Consider the following 19,367-nt stretch of genomic DNA (forward strand, 5'->3'; position numbering starts at 1 on the left):
ATGGGCCGGGGTTTGAGACCGACTCGGAGCAGGGTGGTTAGGACTGGAGAGTGAGTTTTGGAGGCGGAGCAATGAAGAGAGGGGTGGGTTTGGGTTGATTTCAAATATCAACAATGTCCAACAGCGTTGTTGAAAAATAACATACCCCACTTTTAATTTGTGTTCTGAAGATGAACGAAGGTCTTATGGGTTTGGAACGACATGAGGGTGAGTAATTAATGACAGAAATTTCAGTTTTGTGTGAACTAACAGTTTAATGTAGCCTGACGTGGTCATACTCAATTCTAGTTCGAATACGAGTCTGATACTGCTCCATTGGGCTTTGATTATGGGGGCGTATTTCAACCGATCCAGGAAAGACCTCAATTGGATAGACCTACAACCAATCAGAGCTACAGAGTAAGTGACCTATGTTGAGCGACATAGTTGTCAACAGAACTCTTCTTAGCGACCATCGGGGCCAGCTGATAAATCAAACTTTTGCCGAATCCCGTAGGAAGGACGGCAAAGACATCTTTCCCATCGACAAATGCCTTGATCGCGGTCCTCTGTTCCTTTTTTAAAATTAATGCGCTGTCGATATCTTCTATAACGGACGCGATGGCGGAATCTACACATCTCAGTTCTTCAACAGCCATCATTGTTGTAAACTAATTGACCTTTCGCAAAGACCCGCCCCCCTTAGTTACTGTTGCTTTGTCCGACAAGCCATAGCGCTGTCACGCCACACAGAGTGGAAAATACATCGCGGAGCAAAGAGGAAACTGACAACACATCGACAGACGAGACAGAGCAGGTTACTTATGATATTAAACAAAGTCCCAGCTTTCAAACTGTGTAGTTATTAAAAAAATTCAAACAATAAAAACCGTTTTGTGGCTCTTTAATGGGTTGTGACCATGATCGTGACAGATTGCTGTAGCGCCTCAGCTCAAGAGGCTCGTGAACCGATCATCTCTTCCAACTAGTCCATTTATAGCATCAAATAAACATGAATGAACATGAGAATGAATGTTGTTTCAAACGCGAAAAGACGTCAATATGCACAATTTTTCAAGTTTAACTCCACCGAGGTTAATCTTCTAACTCCTGACTGCTTTGTCGGACAAAATGGCGGATGCGGCGTTCTGATTGGTTAGATCGCTTGTCAATCAAACTCCCCAAGCGCTCTTTGATGACGTGGCTGATTACGTTTCTGGTGATAATCTGTCAATCATCGCCCTGACAATGTGATTGGTCCGAACAGTTTCTGCCTCTATGGATCGAGTCCAGACCGAACTCCCCGACCTTAAAATGTTGTGGGCGGAGCTAAGTTCGGCTGGCATCCAGGCTAAGTTTAATGGGAATGTTAATAAAACATTCTAAGAGCTTATTTTTGTTAGCTGGGAATGTTCATGACACAAAATTAACAGAATTCTCCATATTTTCTCACTATAAATTGAACCATCTAGTGAAACTGTGAAAATTGTGCTTAGGAGTTTATGTTTTGAATGTTTATACAGCAAATTTTTCCTTACAATCAGGGTAAATTTTGTGTTTTTTTTATGTTCCAATCTGGATTTCTAACAAAAAAAAAATATTTCATTCCTATTACTGAAAGCATTGTGAAACTGACATTCATAAGTCTAAAATAAGTCTAAGGTTGAAATACATGCCTGACATACTGCAGAACCATCTCTGGCCAGATGCTGGAGCTGGAACTCTACTATATGCATCATCAGGTAACACAAACACGTGGCTCGACGTAACTAGTTTATTTAATTTGAAATAAAATATATTATAACAAACAAAAATGGATTGCACCATCTATATATGTATGACTTATCGTTTGAGTTTGCAATGTTACATGTGAGTCATTACCATTTATTAATCTTGGTGTTTGAAGAATACACGTTAAAAACAAACACTTTGATTGCACAACTCTTTAATGAAATCTACACTCTACAAAAAGTTGTTTTGGCATGCATAGAATAACTCAGTTAAGACAAACTTGAAATCACACAAATAAGATACAAGAAATCCAACCTCTCTCTCACACACACACACACTCTCAAATAGTGAATTAAGGTCAAAGACGCTCATCTGTTAACTGAACTCGCAACATTTAAATACAGGACAAAACTACACAAAGTATGCTTACGGTAGGCTACTCCGCTGTGTTGACTCATAATTGTATCAGCACTAGCATTCATGCAAGACAATGTGCAAACAAGGGCAGTTCTTTATGGCAAATCTTTCTCAACATTTCAAAAAATATGTCCAGACATACAGTAGTGCATAGGTCCGATGTATACAATAAATAGCAAATAATTGATAGCAAAGATTTCCAGCATTTCCCAGTACATTGATATATAAAATAAAATCTTTGTGATAATCTAATATATCATAGGCTACTGTAAAACAGCCAGAGTCTTTTAAAGGGAAACTCTACACACTCATCTCTCTACAGTTTACAAATATTAATAAATAGCTTAATGAAACAGCAATGTTATTGCAGTTTGATGCACCCTACTGTCAGGTGTGAGATGCCAGTAAATTATAGTACTGGATATTTTGATGCTTATTAGCTGAGAAGTTTGATCGCTCGCTCTTTTGAAAGGTTGCTCTCGGGGCGGTTTTTGCATCAGACCCCTCGCAGGCTTTTTATGGGGTAAAAAAACCTGTTACACAAATATATATCACAGTATTAGTGAGGCATCCTCTCATTCCCACTGTTGGCTTCATGAAAGCTGTCATGGAGGGCTATAGTGCAGCTCTTTCATTTGTGCTTTGAGGTCAGAGGTCATATTTCAGAAGTTCCTCTTGTGAGGCTGCTCCCATTTCATCATAATCTTTCCTCTCCTCTTCACCTCCTCTATCCTCCTCTCCCTATGTCAGAGCACAGGAGATCCGGTTTTTGATGGGGTTCGTCCACCTTTCCTCTAGCGAGACATCATTCGCACAAATTCTGAAAGAAGGAAGACCAGAAATTGGTTGAATTTAACACTGAAATTCTCAAATTAACAAAAGGTCCTATAAACTGTGTGTGTGTGTGTGTGTGTGTGTGTGTGTGTGTGTGTGTGTGTGTGTGTGTGTGTGTGTGTGTGTGTGTGTGTATATATATATGGATCGATTCTGAGATTTTCCGAATGCATTGTGATTCTCTATTGAATTGTTTCTGAGCTTAGTTCTGAACAGCAGATGGTGCTCTAGGCTAGTTTTTAACCACACACTCAAATGCTCACGAAGAAGAGCGCTCATGCATTCGGCTGAGTCTGAAAATGTATTTGCACCTCAGAATGCTTTTATGAGGCAAGATTAATGTAAACAGCCCATTGCAAACACCATTGTAATTCACTTCAAACTTTTTAAACTTTATAAATGGTTAGTTTATAGAAGGTTCAAGTGGTGTGTGTAAGGAATTGGAAGCAAGCAGAGTACGGCTGTTTCTAAAGCACAAAGTGCTATCTGCTTTTAAAAACTAAGCTCAAAATCGATTCAAGAGAGAATTGTTATATATATATATATATATATATATATATATATATATATAGCGAATCACAGGGAAACTCAATGCATTTAGGCATGTAGACATGGTCAAGATGATCTGCTGAAGTTCAAACTGAGCATCAGAATGGGGAAGAAAGATGATTTAAAGGTGCCCTCGAATGAAAAATTGAATTTATCTTGGCATAGTTAAATAACAAGAGTTCAGTACATGGAAATGACATACAGTGAGTCTCAAACTCCATTGTTTCCTCCTTCTTATATAAATCTCATTTGTTTAAAAGACCTCAGAAGAACAGGCGAATCTCAACATAACACCGACTGTTACGTAACAGTCGGGGTGTACGCCCCCAATATTTGCATATGCCAGCCCACGTTTCCAACATTATAAAAGGCATTAGACAAGGGCAGCCAGTATTAACGTCTGGATCTGTGCACAACCAAATCATCAGACTAGGTAAGCAAGCAAGAACAATAGCAAAAAATGGCAGATGGAGCAATAATAACTGACATGATCCATGATAACATGATATTTTTAGTGATATTTGTAAACTGTCTTTCTACATGTTTCGTTAGCATGTTGCTAATGTACTGTTAAATGTGGTTAAAGTTACCATCGGTTATTACTGTATTCACGGAGACAAGAGCCGTCGCTATTTTCATTTTTAAACACTTGCAGTCTGTATAATTCGTAAACACAACTTCATTCTTTATAAATCTCTCCAACAGAGTAGCATTAGCCGTTAGCCACGGAGCACTATCAAACTCATTCAAAATCAGAAGTAAACAATATAACAGTATACAATACTCACATAATCTGACGCATGCATGACGCATGCATGACGAACACTTTGTAAAGATCCATTTTGAGGGTTATATTAGCTGTGTAAACTTTGTTAAGGCACTGTTCAAGGCAAGCGCGAACTCTGTGGGCGGAGAGCACGGGATTTAAAGGGGCCGCAGCATAAAATCGGCACGTTTATAAGGATGCCCCAAAATAGGCAGTTAAAAAAATTAATAAGAAAAAATCTATGGGGTATTTTGAGCTGAAACTTCACAGACACATTCAGGGGACACCTTAGACTTATATTACATCTTTTAAAAACATAATCTAGGGCACCTTTAAGTAATTTTGAACGGCACGGTTGTTGGTGCCAGAACTGCTGATCTACTGGGATTTTCACGCACAACCATCTCTAGATTGGTCAGAAAAGAGAAAATACCCAGAGAGCGGCAGTTCTGTGGGCAAAAATGCCTTGTTGATGCCTGAGCTCAGAGGAGAATGATCAGACAGGTTCAGCTGATAGAAAGGTAACAGTAACTCAAATAACTGCTTGTTAAAACCGAGGTTTAGAAGAGCATTTCTGAACACACAACACGTCGAACCTTGAAGCATATGGGCTACAGCAGCAGAAGACACATCGGTGACACTCCTGTCAGCTGAGAACAGCAAACTGAGGCTACAATTCACACGTGGTCACTAAAACTGTACAATAGGAGACTAGAATAAACATTGCCTGGTCAGATGAATATCAATTTCTAAGGTCAGAATTTGGTGTAAACAATATGAAAGCATGAATCCATCCTGTCTTGTATCAACAGTTCAGGCTGGTGGTAGTGGTGAAATGGTGTTGAGAAGATTTTCTTTGCACTCTTTGGGCCTCTTATACCAATTGAGCATAAACACAACAGCATACCTGAGTATTGTTGCTGACCATTCATCCCTTTATGAACACAGTGTACCCATCTTCTGATGGCTGCTTCTAGCAGAATAACATGCCATATCACAAAACTCAAATCATCTAAAACTGGTTTTTAGTGTAACACATTACGAGTAACTTGAGTTACATAATTAGATTACTTTTTTCAAGTAATGAGTAAATGCTTGTACATTTACTGTACAATAATATCTGAGTTTCTTTTTCAAATAAGTAATGCAAGTTACTTGTATTGACTGACAGCTCTCCTGTCCTCATGGTGAGAAATCAGGAGTAAGTGCAGAGTTGTTGTGTGCGCTGTCTGAACATGATGGTAATTATTTTTAGGGAGTAACGTAATATTGTAACTCATTACTTTTAAAAGTAACTTTCCCCAACACTGCTGGTTTCTTGAACATGACAATGAGTTCACTAGACTCAAATGGCCTCCACAGTCACCACATCTCAATCCAATAGAGCAGCTTTGGGTTGTCCTGGAACGGGAGATTCACATCATGGATGTGCAGCTGACAAATCTGCAGCAATTGTGGGAAGATATCATGTCAATACGGACCAAAATCTCTGAGGAATGTTTCCAGCATCTTGTTGAATCTCTACCATGAAGAATTAAGGCAAAATGGGTCCAATACGGTACTAGCAAGGTGTAACTAAAGACACACACTATTCAATTTGGGGCCAGTGAGGGGTAATAAAGGTTTTGAAAAGAAATTAAAGGTGCCGTAGAACGTCTTTTTAAAAGATGTAATATAAGTCTACGGCGTCCCCTGAATGTGTCTGTGAAGTTTCAGCTCAAAATACCCCATAGATTTTTTTTACTGCCTATTTTGGGGCATCATTAAATATGAGCCGATTTAGGCTGCGGCCCCTTTAAATGCTCACGTTCCCCGCCCATGGAGCTGGCGCTTACCTTAAACAGTGCATAAACAAAGTTTACACAGCTAATATAACCCTCAAAAAATGAAAATAGCGACGGCTCTTGTCTCCGTGAATACAGTAAGAAACGATGGTAACTTTAACCACATTTAACAGTACATTAGCAACATGCTAACGAAACATTTAGAAAGACAGTTTACAAATAGCACTAAAAATATCATGATATCATGTATCATGTCAGTTATTATTGCTCCATCTGCCATTTTTCGCTATTGTTCTTGCTTGCTTACCTAGTCTGATGATTCAGCTGTGCACAGATCCAGACGTTAATACTGGCTGCCCTTGTGTAATGCCTCGATCGTGGGCTGGCATAATGCAAATATTGGGGGCGTACATATTAATGATCTCAACTGTTACGTAACAGTCGGTGTTATGTTGAGATTCGCCTGTTCTTCGGAGGTCTTTTAAACAAACGAGATTTATATAAGAAGGAGGAAACAATGGTGTTTGAGACTCACTGTATGTCATTTCCATGTACTGAACTCTTGTTATTCAACTATGCCGAGGTAAATTCAATTTTCGATTCGATGGCACCTTTAATACTTTTGTTGAGCATTGATACATTACACTGATCAAAAGTGACAGTAAAGATATTTATAATGACACTAAAGATTTCTATTTCAAATAAATGCTGTTATTAAACTTGATATGTCTATTAATTTTGCTGTCCAAACTAAGCATGATTATTATTATTATTAGTTGCCTTGTATTATTTTTACATTTGCCATTGTTTTCCCTTGCTGTCTGTGACCCAGTTTTGGCTCACAACCCATCATTTGGGAACCACTGATCTATAAATTCTTGCTTTATAAAAATCCTTTGCACAAAAAATAAACGTACTATTGACCTCGGATGAGTCAAAGTTAGCCTGAGCTCAAAATACAGCAAGAGGACGTTCAACTGTCACACCTCCGGACGTCAACTGGAGTAGCAGTGCTGGCTATTTTTGTCCTTCCCGTTTTCATGCTCTTTTGGCACGTGGTTAATCTGAGAGGTGAAATAATCCTGTGGTTAAGAGATAATCTGGTTGACAGCTCTACTACTGTCACTTTACCGCCTTCACCATGATGAGATTCAATAGCAGCTAAACTGTGTGACACAGAGGCTCACAGCAAGAGGCACCAAAATATATAATAATAGATCCAAAAATAGGGATCATTCGTCTCAGTCGTTTTTTTGCATATTCTATATTTTGCATCGCATTTTCCCCTGAAGTCTACTAATGTTAGGCAAGGTTTCTTCCATTTTCTCTCTGAAAGAAGTTTGGGCTGTGAAGGACATCTAGGTAATTTTTATTCTAAAAGCACAAGGAAAATCTGTTTTCCCTCATGAAATATCCTGTTTAAGTACTTTCAAAAAGGTTGATTGCTATACTTTAATAACTTTGAGAACAAAAAGATAATTAAATTTGGGATTAAACCCTGGCATTATTACTTAACATAATCAAATTTTACTGCAGATTCCAAAATATGGACGAGAGACACTGAGGGAACGTGAATCTAATATTTTTTGGATTATTGTGGACAGATAATTGTGATCATTTTCTCCTGGGCTGCATAAACGGATTCACGGAGCAATATGCAGCAGTGAAATTAGCATTACTAATTAACAGTGCAAAATCAACACAAGGTTGCTCACCTTCAAAATCGACGTGCCCGTCTCCGTTTAAATCGATGTCCCGCAGTATGTCCTCCAAATCTCTGTGACCTACCTGAAGGAAAGAGAATCAATAAAACGATGAAAGGAGAATTGGATGAGAGCTAAAAGCTTTCAGATGGTTCAGCATGGTAAATAACAGCACCTGCTGGCCCAGCAGTTTCTTCATTGCCTCTCTTAGTTCTGCTGTACTGATCTGACCGTCTCCGTTGGTGTCAAACTGAGAGAAGAGAACAAAAGAAGAGTGTTTAGAGGTTTAAATGTTCTCGAGCATGTCTGGATCCAAATTATGCTGCTCTGAATTACTATGCAATTACTATGTTTGGAAGTCTACACAGAAATGGTACATGTTTTTTGCTATTTGCTAATGGTATTTTTTCATTTACCCCTTATTTTCAATTTTCTGCCATTTTATTTGTGAGCTATTGTTATGCTGTGTGGCATCACCTGCCACCCTTCACATTATGGCTGCATTATTAATTGAAATAAAATCAAAATCATCATATGGTGTGCGATTATCAAATCGCAAAGGCTGCTATTTAATTAAATAAATATACAGTATGCACTACATGTTTCAGTTTGAGGCGTGACACTGTGTTCTTACACACGAGCTGCTCATTATCTGCTGGTGTTTGCAATGTTTGCCTGAGGTTTTCCATCAAAATAAAAGTTTGATGGTTTAACATTTGAAAATGAAGATAATAGTACTGTAGAGTGACATATAACAATAATAATATTTTTATTTCGTTTTTTTTATTTTTATTTAATTAATAATAATAATAATTACTATTATTATTATTATTTATGGCCATACAGATATATACACAAATTTGGACAAATTGTACAGCCCTACAAACAAACACAGCAAACCTGGGATTTTTTATTTTTTTTTAAATCGCATTTTAAATCACGATAAAATAATTATTATATTTTTTTTTTTTATGTTTTTTTTTTTTATTGTGCAGAGAAATGTTAAAATAGTATATACAATATATTCTTATTTTGTTTTTTAGTAATTTTAATGAATTTTTTATTTAATTATTATTGTTAATATTATTATTTATAGCTACATTTTGGCCAAATTGTGCAACTGTCAGACCTGGAATTTTTTTAAAATGACATTTTAAACTACAACCACAATTTTATCAGCTTTTTATTTTTTTTTATTTTTACAGTTGTGATGAAAATAAAATAATTATTATCATATTATTTTTCTTAAATGCTCGATTTTTTATTGTGCAGTGAAATATTACAATAGTGATATTTCTTATTTTGTTTTTGTTTAGTATTTTTTATACTTTTTAAAAAATAAAAATTGCATATTAATAATAATTATAATCATAAATATATTAATAACAATAAATATTATTATTTATAGCCATACAGATATATAATCACAACATTTTGCAAAATTGCTATTTGATTTTTACAGTTGTAATGCAAAATAAAATTATTATCATATTATTTTTTTAAATGCTCAATTTTTTATTGTGCAGTGTAGTTTTACAATAGTAATATTTCTTTTTTGTTTTTATTTAGTAATTGTATAATAATAATAATAATTATGATGATAATATTAATAATTATTATTATATAATGCTATAAATTAATATTAATATTAATAATACTTTTATTGGTCAATTGATTGATTTTTTTTAATTGCATTTTATCAGAAAAATGCAATTTGATTTTTACAGTTGTAATGTAAAATAATTTAAATTTTTATATTACTTTTCTTAAACACTTCACTGCACATTTTATTGTGCAGTGAAATAATATATTAGTAATATTTCTTATTTAATTTTTATTTAGCAATTTTTAAATAACTAATTATTATTATTATCATTATTATTTTATAGCCATACTGATACATAATCACAAAATTCTGGCCCTATACAAACAAGCACAGGAAAGCTGGAATGTTTTTAAAAATCGCGTTTTAAATCACAATCACAATTTTATAAGAAAAATCACAATTTGATTATTTCCCCAAATTGTGATCCCTACCTCACTCACCTCTTTGAAAGCGTCTCTCAATTCCTTTACTCCGATCATATCTGCCGTCTCAGCCAGAAGTTTGGGGCCCATCAACTCTACGAAGTCCTCAAAATCCACATGTCCCCCGACTATAAGACAGAGAATGTTACAAAACTTAGGAACTTCCTAGGCAGCATCAAATAGAACAATGTATGTTGAACAAAACTTGATTTGTCATTGCTTACGGTTCATGTTGATCTGCTGGCTCAGTTCGATGAGCTCCATCTCAGTGGGCATGTATCCCATGGTTCTCATGCAGTTCCCCAGGTCTTTGCAGCCAATGAAGCCGTCTTTGTCTTTATCAAACTCTTTGAAGGCTTCTCGTAGCTCTGTGAAGATAGAAACCAGGTCAGGGGAAAAAAAGAGGACAGTTGAGAGGGAGTCGGAGATGATGAAAAAATAATATTTTATAATACATTTATGCTTCCCTCACGCACTCTGCTTTGAAAACAATTTTGAAGACAAAGCACTTACAACACAGCACAACAATACATCTACGAATGACCAAAACACTTGTAACGAAATACTTTATTGCAAACCCTTTCAACTCAAAATGAAATAAAAGCTCTTCAAATTAAAATGGAACAATTGACATTATATTGGAGTATGCTGCCAAATTTCATATCCAGAATTTGAAAAAGCCAGAAATGACATGCATGTGATCAAAACACTTAATATTCTGCAGACTCTAGTTCAGTTTAGTTTAATATCACACAATCGACCTAATATTTGCATGTTTACTATGAATGGCTTCTATTTATAATGCATTCGCAGGGAACAGAGGGTGAGATAATCTTTGTTAAAAGGCTTTATGAAAGATGCTTATGGAATTAAATGTTGAATATTCAAAAACTATAGATTTGCATTTCATGCGTTTTCAAGGCAGCAGAAGAATAGTGTTTTAGATAATCTCATGTTTTATAGATTCAAGTGTCGTTTTTACTAGTGTAAAAAGAAAGTACACACACACACACAATTTATTCCTGTGATGTCAAAGCCAAATTTTCAGCATCATTATAGTCTTCAGTGTCACATGATCCTTCAGAAATCATTCTAATATGCTGATTTGCTGCTCAAGAAACATTTCTCATTATTATCAATGTTGAAAACAGCTTAATAAAATGCTGCTTAATATTTTTGTGGATTTTTTTTTCCTTAATGAATAGAAAGTTCAAAAGAACAACATCTTTTGCAGCATTGTATGTACTAGTGTCTTTACTGTACCGATTTAATGCATCCTTGCTGAATAACAGCATTCATTTATTTAAAAGAAAATCTCACTGAACACAAATATTTGACCAGCAGTGTGTGTTTATATTTCTACAGTATATACACAGCAATGAGCTAGAACTTACCATCCATTTCCTCTGGTCTCAGCTCTCTGTTCTGCAACAAAATAAACAAAGTAATCAACAACAATCCACTTAAATGTGTGCAGTTTTGTTCCACTGATGCCAGAAGTCAGCTGTATCCTCCTCCCTCTCTAAAGAATACAGTCATTTAATTCAACGCACCATTTCCTGCTATAGAGAGAAACTCATTACAGCATAAGGATCACAATGGCACATGTAAACTAATACACCCAACCTTTTCATGGGTTTTCCCCCCGTCTCTAACGGAATTAACGTCTGGATTTTAAATTCGATCTTCCCATTTGGATTAAGTCATTTGGAACAGCACATAAAAACTCTGGATTGATCTCTCATAATCAGCTCAAGCAGTTAGTTTCTTTGATCCCAGCATTGCCTGTTCCACACATCTCCTCGCACACAAGCACACACAGGGCTCACCTCCAAACACTCGCTGAGCTCCTGCAGAAGAACTCAATCACGTGACCCTGACCCAAGACCCCTGCGGATGCTAATGAACGCAGATCCCTGCAGTTCATACATAAACCCCGAGCACGTAGTGCTGCTTCTTTATGACTGTCTGCAAACAGTACCCCGAAACTGTATCAGTGCGTACCATATTTCGCACATGTATATATTCAAAAACTACACTGTAAAAAAAATTCTGTAGTTTTTACAAAATAATTTTGGCAGCTGTGGTTGCCAGAATAATTTTGTAAAAAAATACAGAAAAACTGTGTAAACATTAACAGAACAAACTGTAAATTTTACAGTATAAATCTGTTATTTAAGAACATTTGAATGTAAACCAATAAAGTCAACAATGCACATTACTACTAAAATATGTTTTGTACCTTTAACGTATACTGACAAGCATCATAATAATGCAGATGGTAAAAGAGAAAGCCACATGAAGAATCAGAGTTCATCACAAGCAGCTTTTCCACAAGCTGAAGTATATATACTAATATAAAGAAGGTGCAAAAAGTCTTTCACGCAAACGCAAAACACCATCACGGTAACCCACAACACTTAAATAATGCAATAAACATTCATTAAACAACAGAAGATGTAACATAAAACCCTCATTTACATGACTGATAACAAAAACTATTAAGAAACATGATTATTTAAACAAAATACTTTCAAATGTGGAGTGTCACACAGGGAATTGTGGGAACATCAGTTTACAGATTTTGACTGTAAATTATACATAGATTTTGTTTTTTTTACTAATAATAATTATATATATATATATATATATATATATATATATATATATATATATATATATATATATATAATAAAATTTACAGCATTTTACTGTGAAAATTGCATAAATGTCTGGTTAGAGCTTTTACAGTTTTTCCCTGTATATAAAACTGGAACTTACTGTTAACCTATTTACATTTTTTTTTTTTTTTTTTTTTTTACAATATTTTACTGTTAAAATCACATTCATTTTTTAACTATACATATACTATACCCATCAGAGTGGTTATCTATAATGCATCTATATATTCACACACATGCAAATATATATATATATATATATATATATATATATATATATATATATATATATATATATATATACATATAATATTATTTATATATTATTTTAATTATTTATATCTCCCAATTCTGACTTTATAACTTGCAATTGTGAGTTTAAATTTTGCAATTCTGACTTTTTTCTCAGAATTGTGATATACACTTGCAATTGGGTGTTATAAAGTCCAATTGAGGGAAAAAAGACTGACATTTTTTTCTCAGAATTCTGATTTTATAGGCTCACAATTGCATGTAATAAAGTCAGAATTGCGTGATATAAACTCACAAGTGCATGTTATAAAGTCAGAAATGTGAGATATGAATACAATTCTGAGAAAAAAGTCAAAATTGCGAGTTTACATCATGCAATTCTGACTTTATAACTCGCAATTTTGTCTATATCTCACAATCTTGAGTAATTGTTTCTTTTGCTGTATCGCTAAAGATTCAACAACACTGCTGCATTTATAAGGTGCTTTCCCCCCATCATTTAAACACTTTTTGCCTTCATTAGTCCATTTTAACTACAAATATTCCATGTAATCTCTCAGTGAGCTCATAAAAGCTGTTTACATAAATAATTACACAATAACTGGCAAAATGCTGTTTAAATATAGCATGTCACACCACAGAAAAAGGATGTCAAATACCCATTTGCAGATGATCTCTGTATTTTGACTAGAGATTACCATTTTTATGGATACCGAGTACAGATTAAATTTCCGAAATATTTTTGATTTATTCATGATCTCTGGAATGCTTGATTCTGGTAATTCCAAATAAACTGTATATACAAACTTTGTCAATTTGCATATACATTTAAACTAATACTTAATGTGTATTATTTTTTGTCTATTTGATAGCGTAAAGTCAGCCAGTAGATATTGCAAAATAAACTCTTTCAAGATAATGCAACTTTATTTTGTGATGATGACTATACTTAATCGCTCATATAATATTCAGTGTGTTTTGCATTATCATATGTGTGTGTAGATGTGCATGTCCAGACTTACGTACAGCCTTCCGGCTTTCAGCGAAGCCCTTGCGGAGGAAGATGCAGGCAGGCCCGAGCACATTGTGCATGTATGTTGAGTTCTGAGCCAAGGCCGCGAGGGCCTCTCCAGATGTCACCCCTTCCTCACATGACTGCACTGCTTTGTAGCTGCGCTTCCGGTCCTGAGTGCAGCCATCACAGCCCCGGACAAGTAAGTGAAGAGGGAACGTGGTGTAAAGACACAATTAGAAACTACACGGTTGTCTCTCCGACACAATGGATGGATGGGTCAGTCAGTCAATTCAGTCAGCCGTCGGGTCAAGCGATTGGTTGAAAATTAATTGAAACTGTTTTAGTATCTTTCTGTGAGCTGAGACTTTGCACTTAATGTGATTTACCCAACTGGAGCAGCATTTTTGCATTCAGGTTCTCCTGGGAAGTTTCTATTTATGAGATCAAGGTCCTATTTATGAGATTGTAGTTGGAATAAAATTAATTCTCTTGACAGTTTCATATTTCTCTTCCTTTCTAATCGGTGCCTTTCTTGTGCTGCCACAGAGGATGATGGGAAATGTAGCTTAGTCACACAAATCTGTCTCTTTATAAACGTGCTAATTGGGTATTTTCTGGCAAGCTCTATTGCTATTTTTCATTGACAGTACAATTGTGAACTAAATCTTGGCCGTACCCAACTTTGTCCGAGGTGTATATAAATGTTGTAAAATAACTGTCCAATATTAACTTTAATACTTGAGTGCTGCAAGGATATTGCACAACAGCAAGACTTTCTCAGTGATCTAATAGCGGTCGCCAATGTCAAAATGTTTGAGATGACCAATCAAATCAAAGTAGGCGGGCTTTACTGTTCACAGAGGCTGCTATAGCACAAATTGCAGAGCGACAATTCAGTTGACACTCATAAAGTGCGAGATAAGATGCACATAGCGCATAGAAACATTTAATATTTGAAAGCTGTTTTGCGATAGAAATGTTAAACGACGGACAGAATTTATCAGCTATGCAAACAAATGTTTGACTCATTCTGAATATTTACATAATTAATGTAACTGTCAATGTCATGAGACAAGAAACATTAACTGAAGCGTTTTACGCATATTATGCATTAGATTAATAATTAATGTTCACATATTGTAAATGTTAGTTACATAGCTTTCCTGGTAGTTTTCAGTAAATTCACTTGTGTAAGAAAATTATTTATACAACATACATATAAATATCAGTTGACCCCCAAACTCCCACATCAAGCTGAATAAGTTCATAATTACAATATTTTAATCATATTTTCAAGGTTTTATGATGTGAACAAAGTGGGATCCACAGAGTTTAACAAATAAAATGCATCAGTAGCTGCGTTTACATGGACCATAATAATCCGTTTGTAAACACTATAGACACATCAGTGCACCCGCCATCTTGGAACAGTCAACATGTCGTCACTCACAGTAAGAATCAATGATGCCACAATATCGCGCAGCTTCTGATTGTGAAATCAGAGATTTAAATTTCCTAAGAAATGGGATAACCTTTCACAGATTGTTTATGTGGTTAGTGTTTTTATATGTATTAACTCAATATTACAGGTTTTTAAAATATAGTAACTTTTTATGTCGTCTTTGCTGATGCTTTCATGTTATTGTATTGTGTTAATTTTGCAAAATCACCTGCTGAAGTGTATTGCATAAATAGATATTTATACGTGTCTAACTATGGTTGCAGACACACAGTCGTTTTTCTCTCGAATGTTCACTGACCGGCTTTGACCATTCCAATATGGCGGACGACTTATGTATAGAGTCCCATAGAAACAGCCGATAATGAGGCATCTATGTATATATATCTATGGTGTAGACACTCGAATGCATTCAAACAGCTACTAACGTCTGCCTACTGACCTAATATGTAATCATTGTGGGACATGTTATTGGTCAGGTGGCATTTAAGTTTTGCTGGGCTGAAGCAGAAAGTTTATTTTGAAACACAAAAAAAGAAGCAATGAATCCTCGTGGTCGACATTTAACCCTCCCGCTGGTGTTTTGACAAAATCAGAGGGACCCGCCCTAAACCCTCCACTCGAAGTAATAAGGACAGAAGCGGTCGACAGAGGACAAATGAGACTGATTAAAACACCGGGTGTAAACAGGAATGTGTCTCCCTTGTCTACTTGATAGGGCCATAGTGTCATAAATGTTTTTCGTGTCATTCTAAAATTCTCCTGCCACCCATTATCTGTGAAGAGGTGTAGGACAAAGTTGTCCCACCAGTCCTTGCTTCGGACTCTCATCCACAGATGTGGGAAGGGCCATTTTCACTGCTTTATAAATATAAGCAGCATGGCACAAAGCTTCATGTGCTCGTCGTCTCCTAATTAGGACCCGAAACAACAACAGGAAACTCTGTATTTATACAATGTGCGCATGTAAAAAAAAATCAAGTCTGATTTGAAGCTTGTGACATATAAACACGCACATCAAAAAATTTAGCGTTCTTGTAAAAGTAAAAGGTGTCCATGTAAATGTAGCAAATATGTCAAAGTTCCTACATTAAAGTGTGCAAGAATTCTTTCTATATACATATATATACTCTCTATGCATACATATATTCAGAAGCCAGAGATAGGGTAGTAATAGCCCACATCCGAGTTTGCATGAAATGCACCATTAGGGATATGGTTGTTTGACAGGAATGTTGTTCCAAGACCAACAAAGGCTGTTGATCCAGGAACATGTCCTACTTGGGTAAATCACATTGTTCCAGACTTTGCCCTCTATTCTCTCTTCCCTCTCAGCAACTGACAGAACCTTTAAGATCAGATATCGTTCAAACTGAATAATTCATCTACTTTCATCCTTGCGGCACACTGCCACAATGCCATGCCATTTGATTGCTACCATAAAAACAAATGATCAAACTAAGCTTAAGACATTTTAAAAGCAAATTAAGTGGTTATGGGCGTGTTCTCATAAATGAAACTCACTGATCATGATTGTTAGGATCATTGAAGGGTGAAGATGTGGGCTAACCCACGTCATTATATGAGAGTAGATCCTCAAATAACCTAGTATGTTTTGAGAACGTAAAACTGCTCATGTTTAGCGGAGGGCTAATAAGGATAAGAATGAAACCAGTCAGCCAGCACATTATAATGACCAATTAGCAGACAGGCAGAGGAGGTGAAGAGCACATGGAATATAACTCACAAACACACAAAGAGCATCACCCCAATTACTGACAGACCCACGGGTTAACTAAAGAGAAGACCGACGTCATCTAACAGCTAAACAGAGTGCTTATCAAGAAACAGCTACTGAAATGTTCTGAAACCATATATGTTTGTATTTATAGTGATCAATTATCACTCAAATGATTTAAATGATTTAATCATTAGCTAGTACTTAGCGTATGACCTTCGAGTCAAAACATGAATCAAGTTCCTGGTCTTATTGTGCGCACATTATTCCAAAGAAAAAAACTATCTGTCCTAAATAGTATTCATAAATACAGTGTGTCCCAAATCGCAGTGTGTTGAAAGTACCTGAATGGTCTACCACTTCTGGTGGAAATTCAAAGTGCAGATCCGTGTACGCTCTAATGGCTAATATTGCCCACAACCCATTGTGCTTTTTGGTTCAGAACTGCAAACGCAAATAAAAAGTGTTCAAAAACTACAAACACGGCGGATATGTGAGGCTGGGATTTGATTAATAATTTAACCTGATGGAAAAATATTTAATTCATCTGCAACAACATTGTGAACTTTTATAAAGATACGTTTGGCCATTAACTTTTAAATGCATCATTATGCAAAAAACATGAGGAGGGTTTTCCACACGAAAGACCCACGACTGGCAGATCAACGTGCTACTTATTTTCTCTCCAATACGGTTGGAAGAATTGCTGAATAGTGTAAATTAAATTGCTGAAATGCGGAGTGTGTGTATGAGGACGTTAACTGTGACAAGATGACTGACAGGCCAGTATACTGCAGTTATTATTGTATAATAACTATTGTAACTATTAAAAATGTTTTTGTTATTTGAAATAAAATAAAATATAACAGCTAAAATAAATTAGATGAAAAATTTAAAAACTAAACAAAAATGGACAACTAATTGAAATAAGTTTAAGCACTAAAATGTAAATAAATAAAACTGTAAATAAATAAAAACTAAAACTCAAATTAAAAAAATAAATGAACCTAAATAGTAATATTTAAATTAAAAAGAATAATAATAACATGACAAAAGCACATAAGAAAATTACAAAAATGTAACAAATTAAAATAAAAAATGAAAATATAAAAATAAAAGCTAATTCAAAATATTAATGAAAACTATAACTGTATATAAATAATACTAAAATAAGTGACAGGATGCAAATTTAGACGTGGCACAGTATGTTCCAAAACTTGCCTACTCTTCTGGTACACACTCATAAGTATGTACTTTTTCCTTCACAAAAGCCTCGTTTCCACCAAAATTACCGACTTTCCAGTTCCCGCTGGATTTTGTCCTCCACATATAAGCTTAATAAAATCTGAACCTTGTCATTGGCACATCGGTTCTATTTTTAAACTCCATTGATGATTCAAAAGGCAAACAACTCTTACTGCATGCACAAATGATGGTTGAAATAAAATGCTGCATGGAGTCAACCAATCAAAATGCTGCATGAACTCAACCAATCAGAAAATAGTGCCCAAGTCCCAACCCCGAAAGTTCCTGAACTTTGAAAAAGTACTGCCTCGTGAGCAGGGACATTCTGAGGGGGACATTTTTACCCGGAACTTTATTTAGACCCTGGTCTCTACGATCCAAGTACCATCCCAAAGTCCCTAGTTCCTGGGGAAAGTTCCCAACGCTATCTCACGACCAATTCGTAATTCACGACCTCACTCGTACGATTTGTCTAAACCCCGATGACGGGTAGGTTAAGGGGCGGGGTTTGGGGTAGGTCATTCGTTTGAATTCATACAAATTTGTCAACTCAAAAAATATGTACGATTTAACAAAAAACGTATGAATTCGTACGAATTAGCCACCTCGTAAAATACGTACGAATTGCCGTGAGATCGGGTTGAAGTTCCTGTGGTGGAAACGGGGCTAAGGTAAGAGTACGTCCTTTTAGGACATAGTAAAAGAAGACGAACTGGGGTGCAGCAATTATAATCTTTCATCAATATATAATAACTTGCTCTGCCTCTGAAACGACTCTCCATTCAGATGGTCATGAATCCCTTAACTCCTCCCCTCCAGCTACATGACTCGCTCACTTTTTATGATCCAATCAATTCCTGATTGGCAAAAGTCTCACTTTTTCTCATTGAATATCCTGTTTTACTTGCATATATAGATTATGTAAGTAAAATGAGTTTTAAGATTTTATTTCTCCTTTAGATCTTATTTTCTCCCTCTTCCTGTTCCTTTCCTACCACATGCGGCTAAAGTAATCTGCATCCTACTGCTGGGCAAGATTGAGGTATACACGCACAAACAGCAGTCTCATTTGGCCTCATATACTGAAGATCTCGCCATGAAGCCTATGACAATACTGGTCACGCTCTAATGTGGTTGCATGATGCATATGTGTCTGTGCAAACATGTGCATTGTATCTCCTCTCTA

At 35.7% G+C, this 19,367-nt stretch overlaps 1 protein-coding gene across 5 annotated transcripts in view; it reads right to left on the bottom strand.

The window, feature by feature from the left end:
- Positions 1-1,907: 1,907 nt before the first annotated feature.
- cabp1b (calcium binding protein 1b) overlaps positions 1,908-19,367 on the bottom strand; it is a 38,126-nt gene continuing 20,666 nt past the window's right edge. The window contains exons 2-8 of one of the 5 annotated variants that reach the window (XM_048181022.1): positions 13,751-13,909; positions 11,186-11,216; positions 10,016-10,159; positions 9,810-9,919; positions 7,939-8,013; positions 7,776-7,848; positions 1,908-2,947 (exon numbers count right to left, since the gene is read on the bottom strand). In XM_048181022.1, the coding sequence (XP_048036979.1) occupies positions 2,922-2,947; positions 7,776-7,848; positions 7,939-8,013; positions 9,810-9,919; positions 10,016-10,159; positions 11,186-11,216; positions 13,751-13,909 (618 nt within the window). In that variant the 3' untranslated portion in view covers positions 1,908-2,921. Of the gene's footprint in view, positions 2,948-7,775; positions 7,849-7,938; positions 8,014-9,809; positions 9,920-10,015; positions 10,160-11,185; positions 11,217-13,746; positions 17,757-19,367 lie in introns of those variants that run through there. The other 4 variants (XM_048181024.1, XM_048181026.1, XM_048181023.1 and 1 more) reach the window with 4 other exon arrangements.

This window comes from Megalobrama amblycephala, linkage group LG2 (genome assembly GCF_018812025.1).
Source record: "Megalobrama amblycephala isolate DHTTF-2021 linkage group LG2, ASM1881202v1, whole genome shotgun sequence".
NCBI lineage: Eukaryota > Metazoa > Chordata > Actinopteri > Cypriniformes > Xenocyprididae > Megalobrama > Megalobrama amblycephala.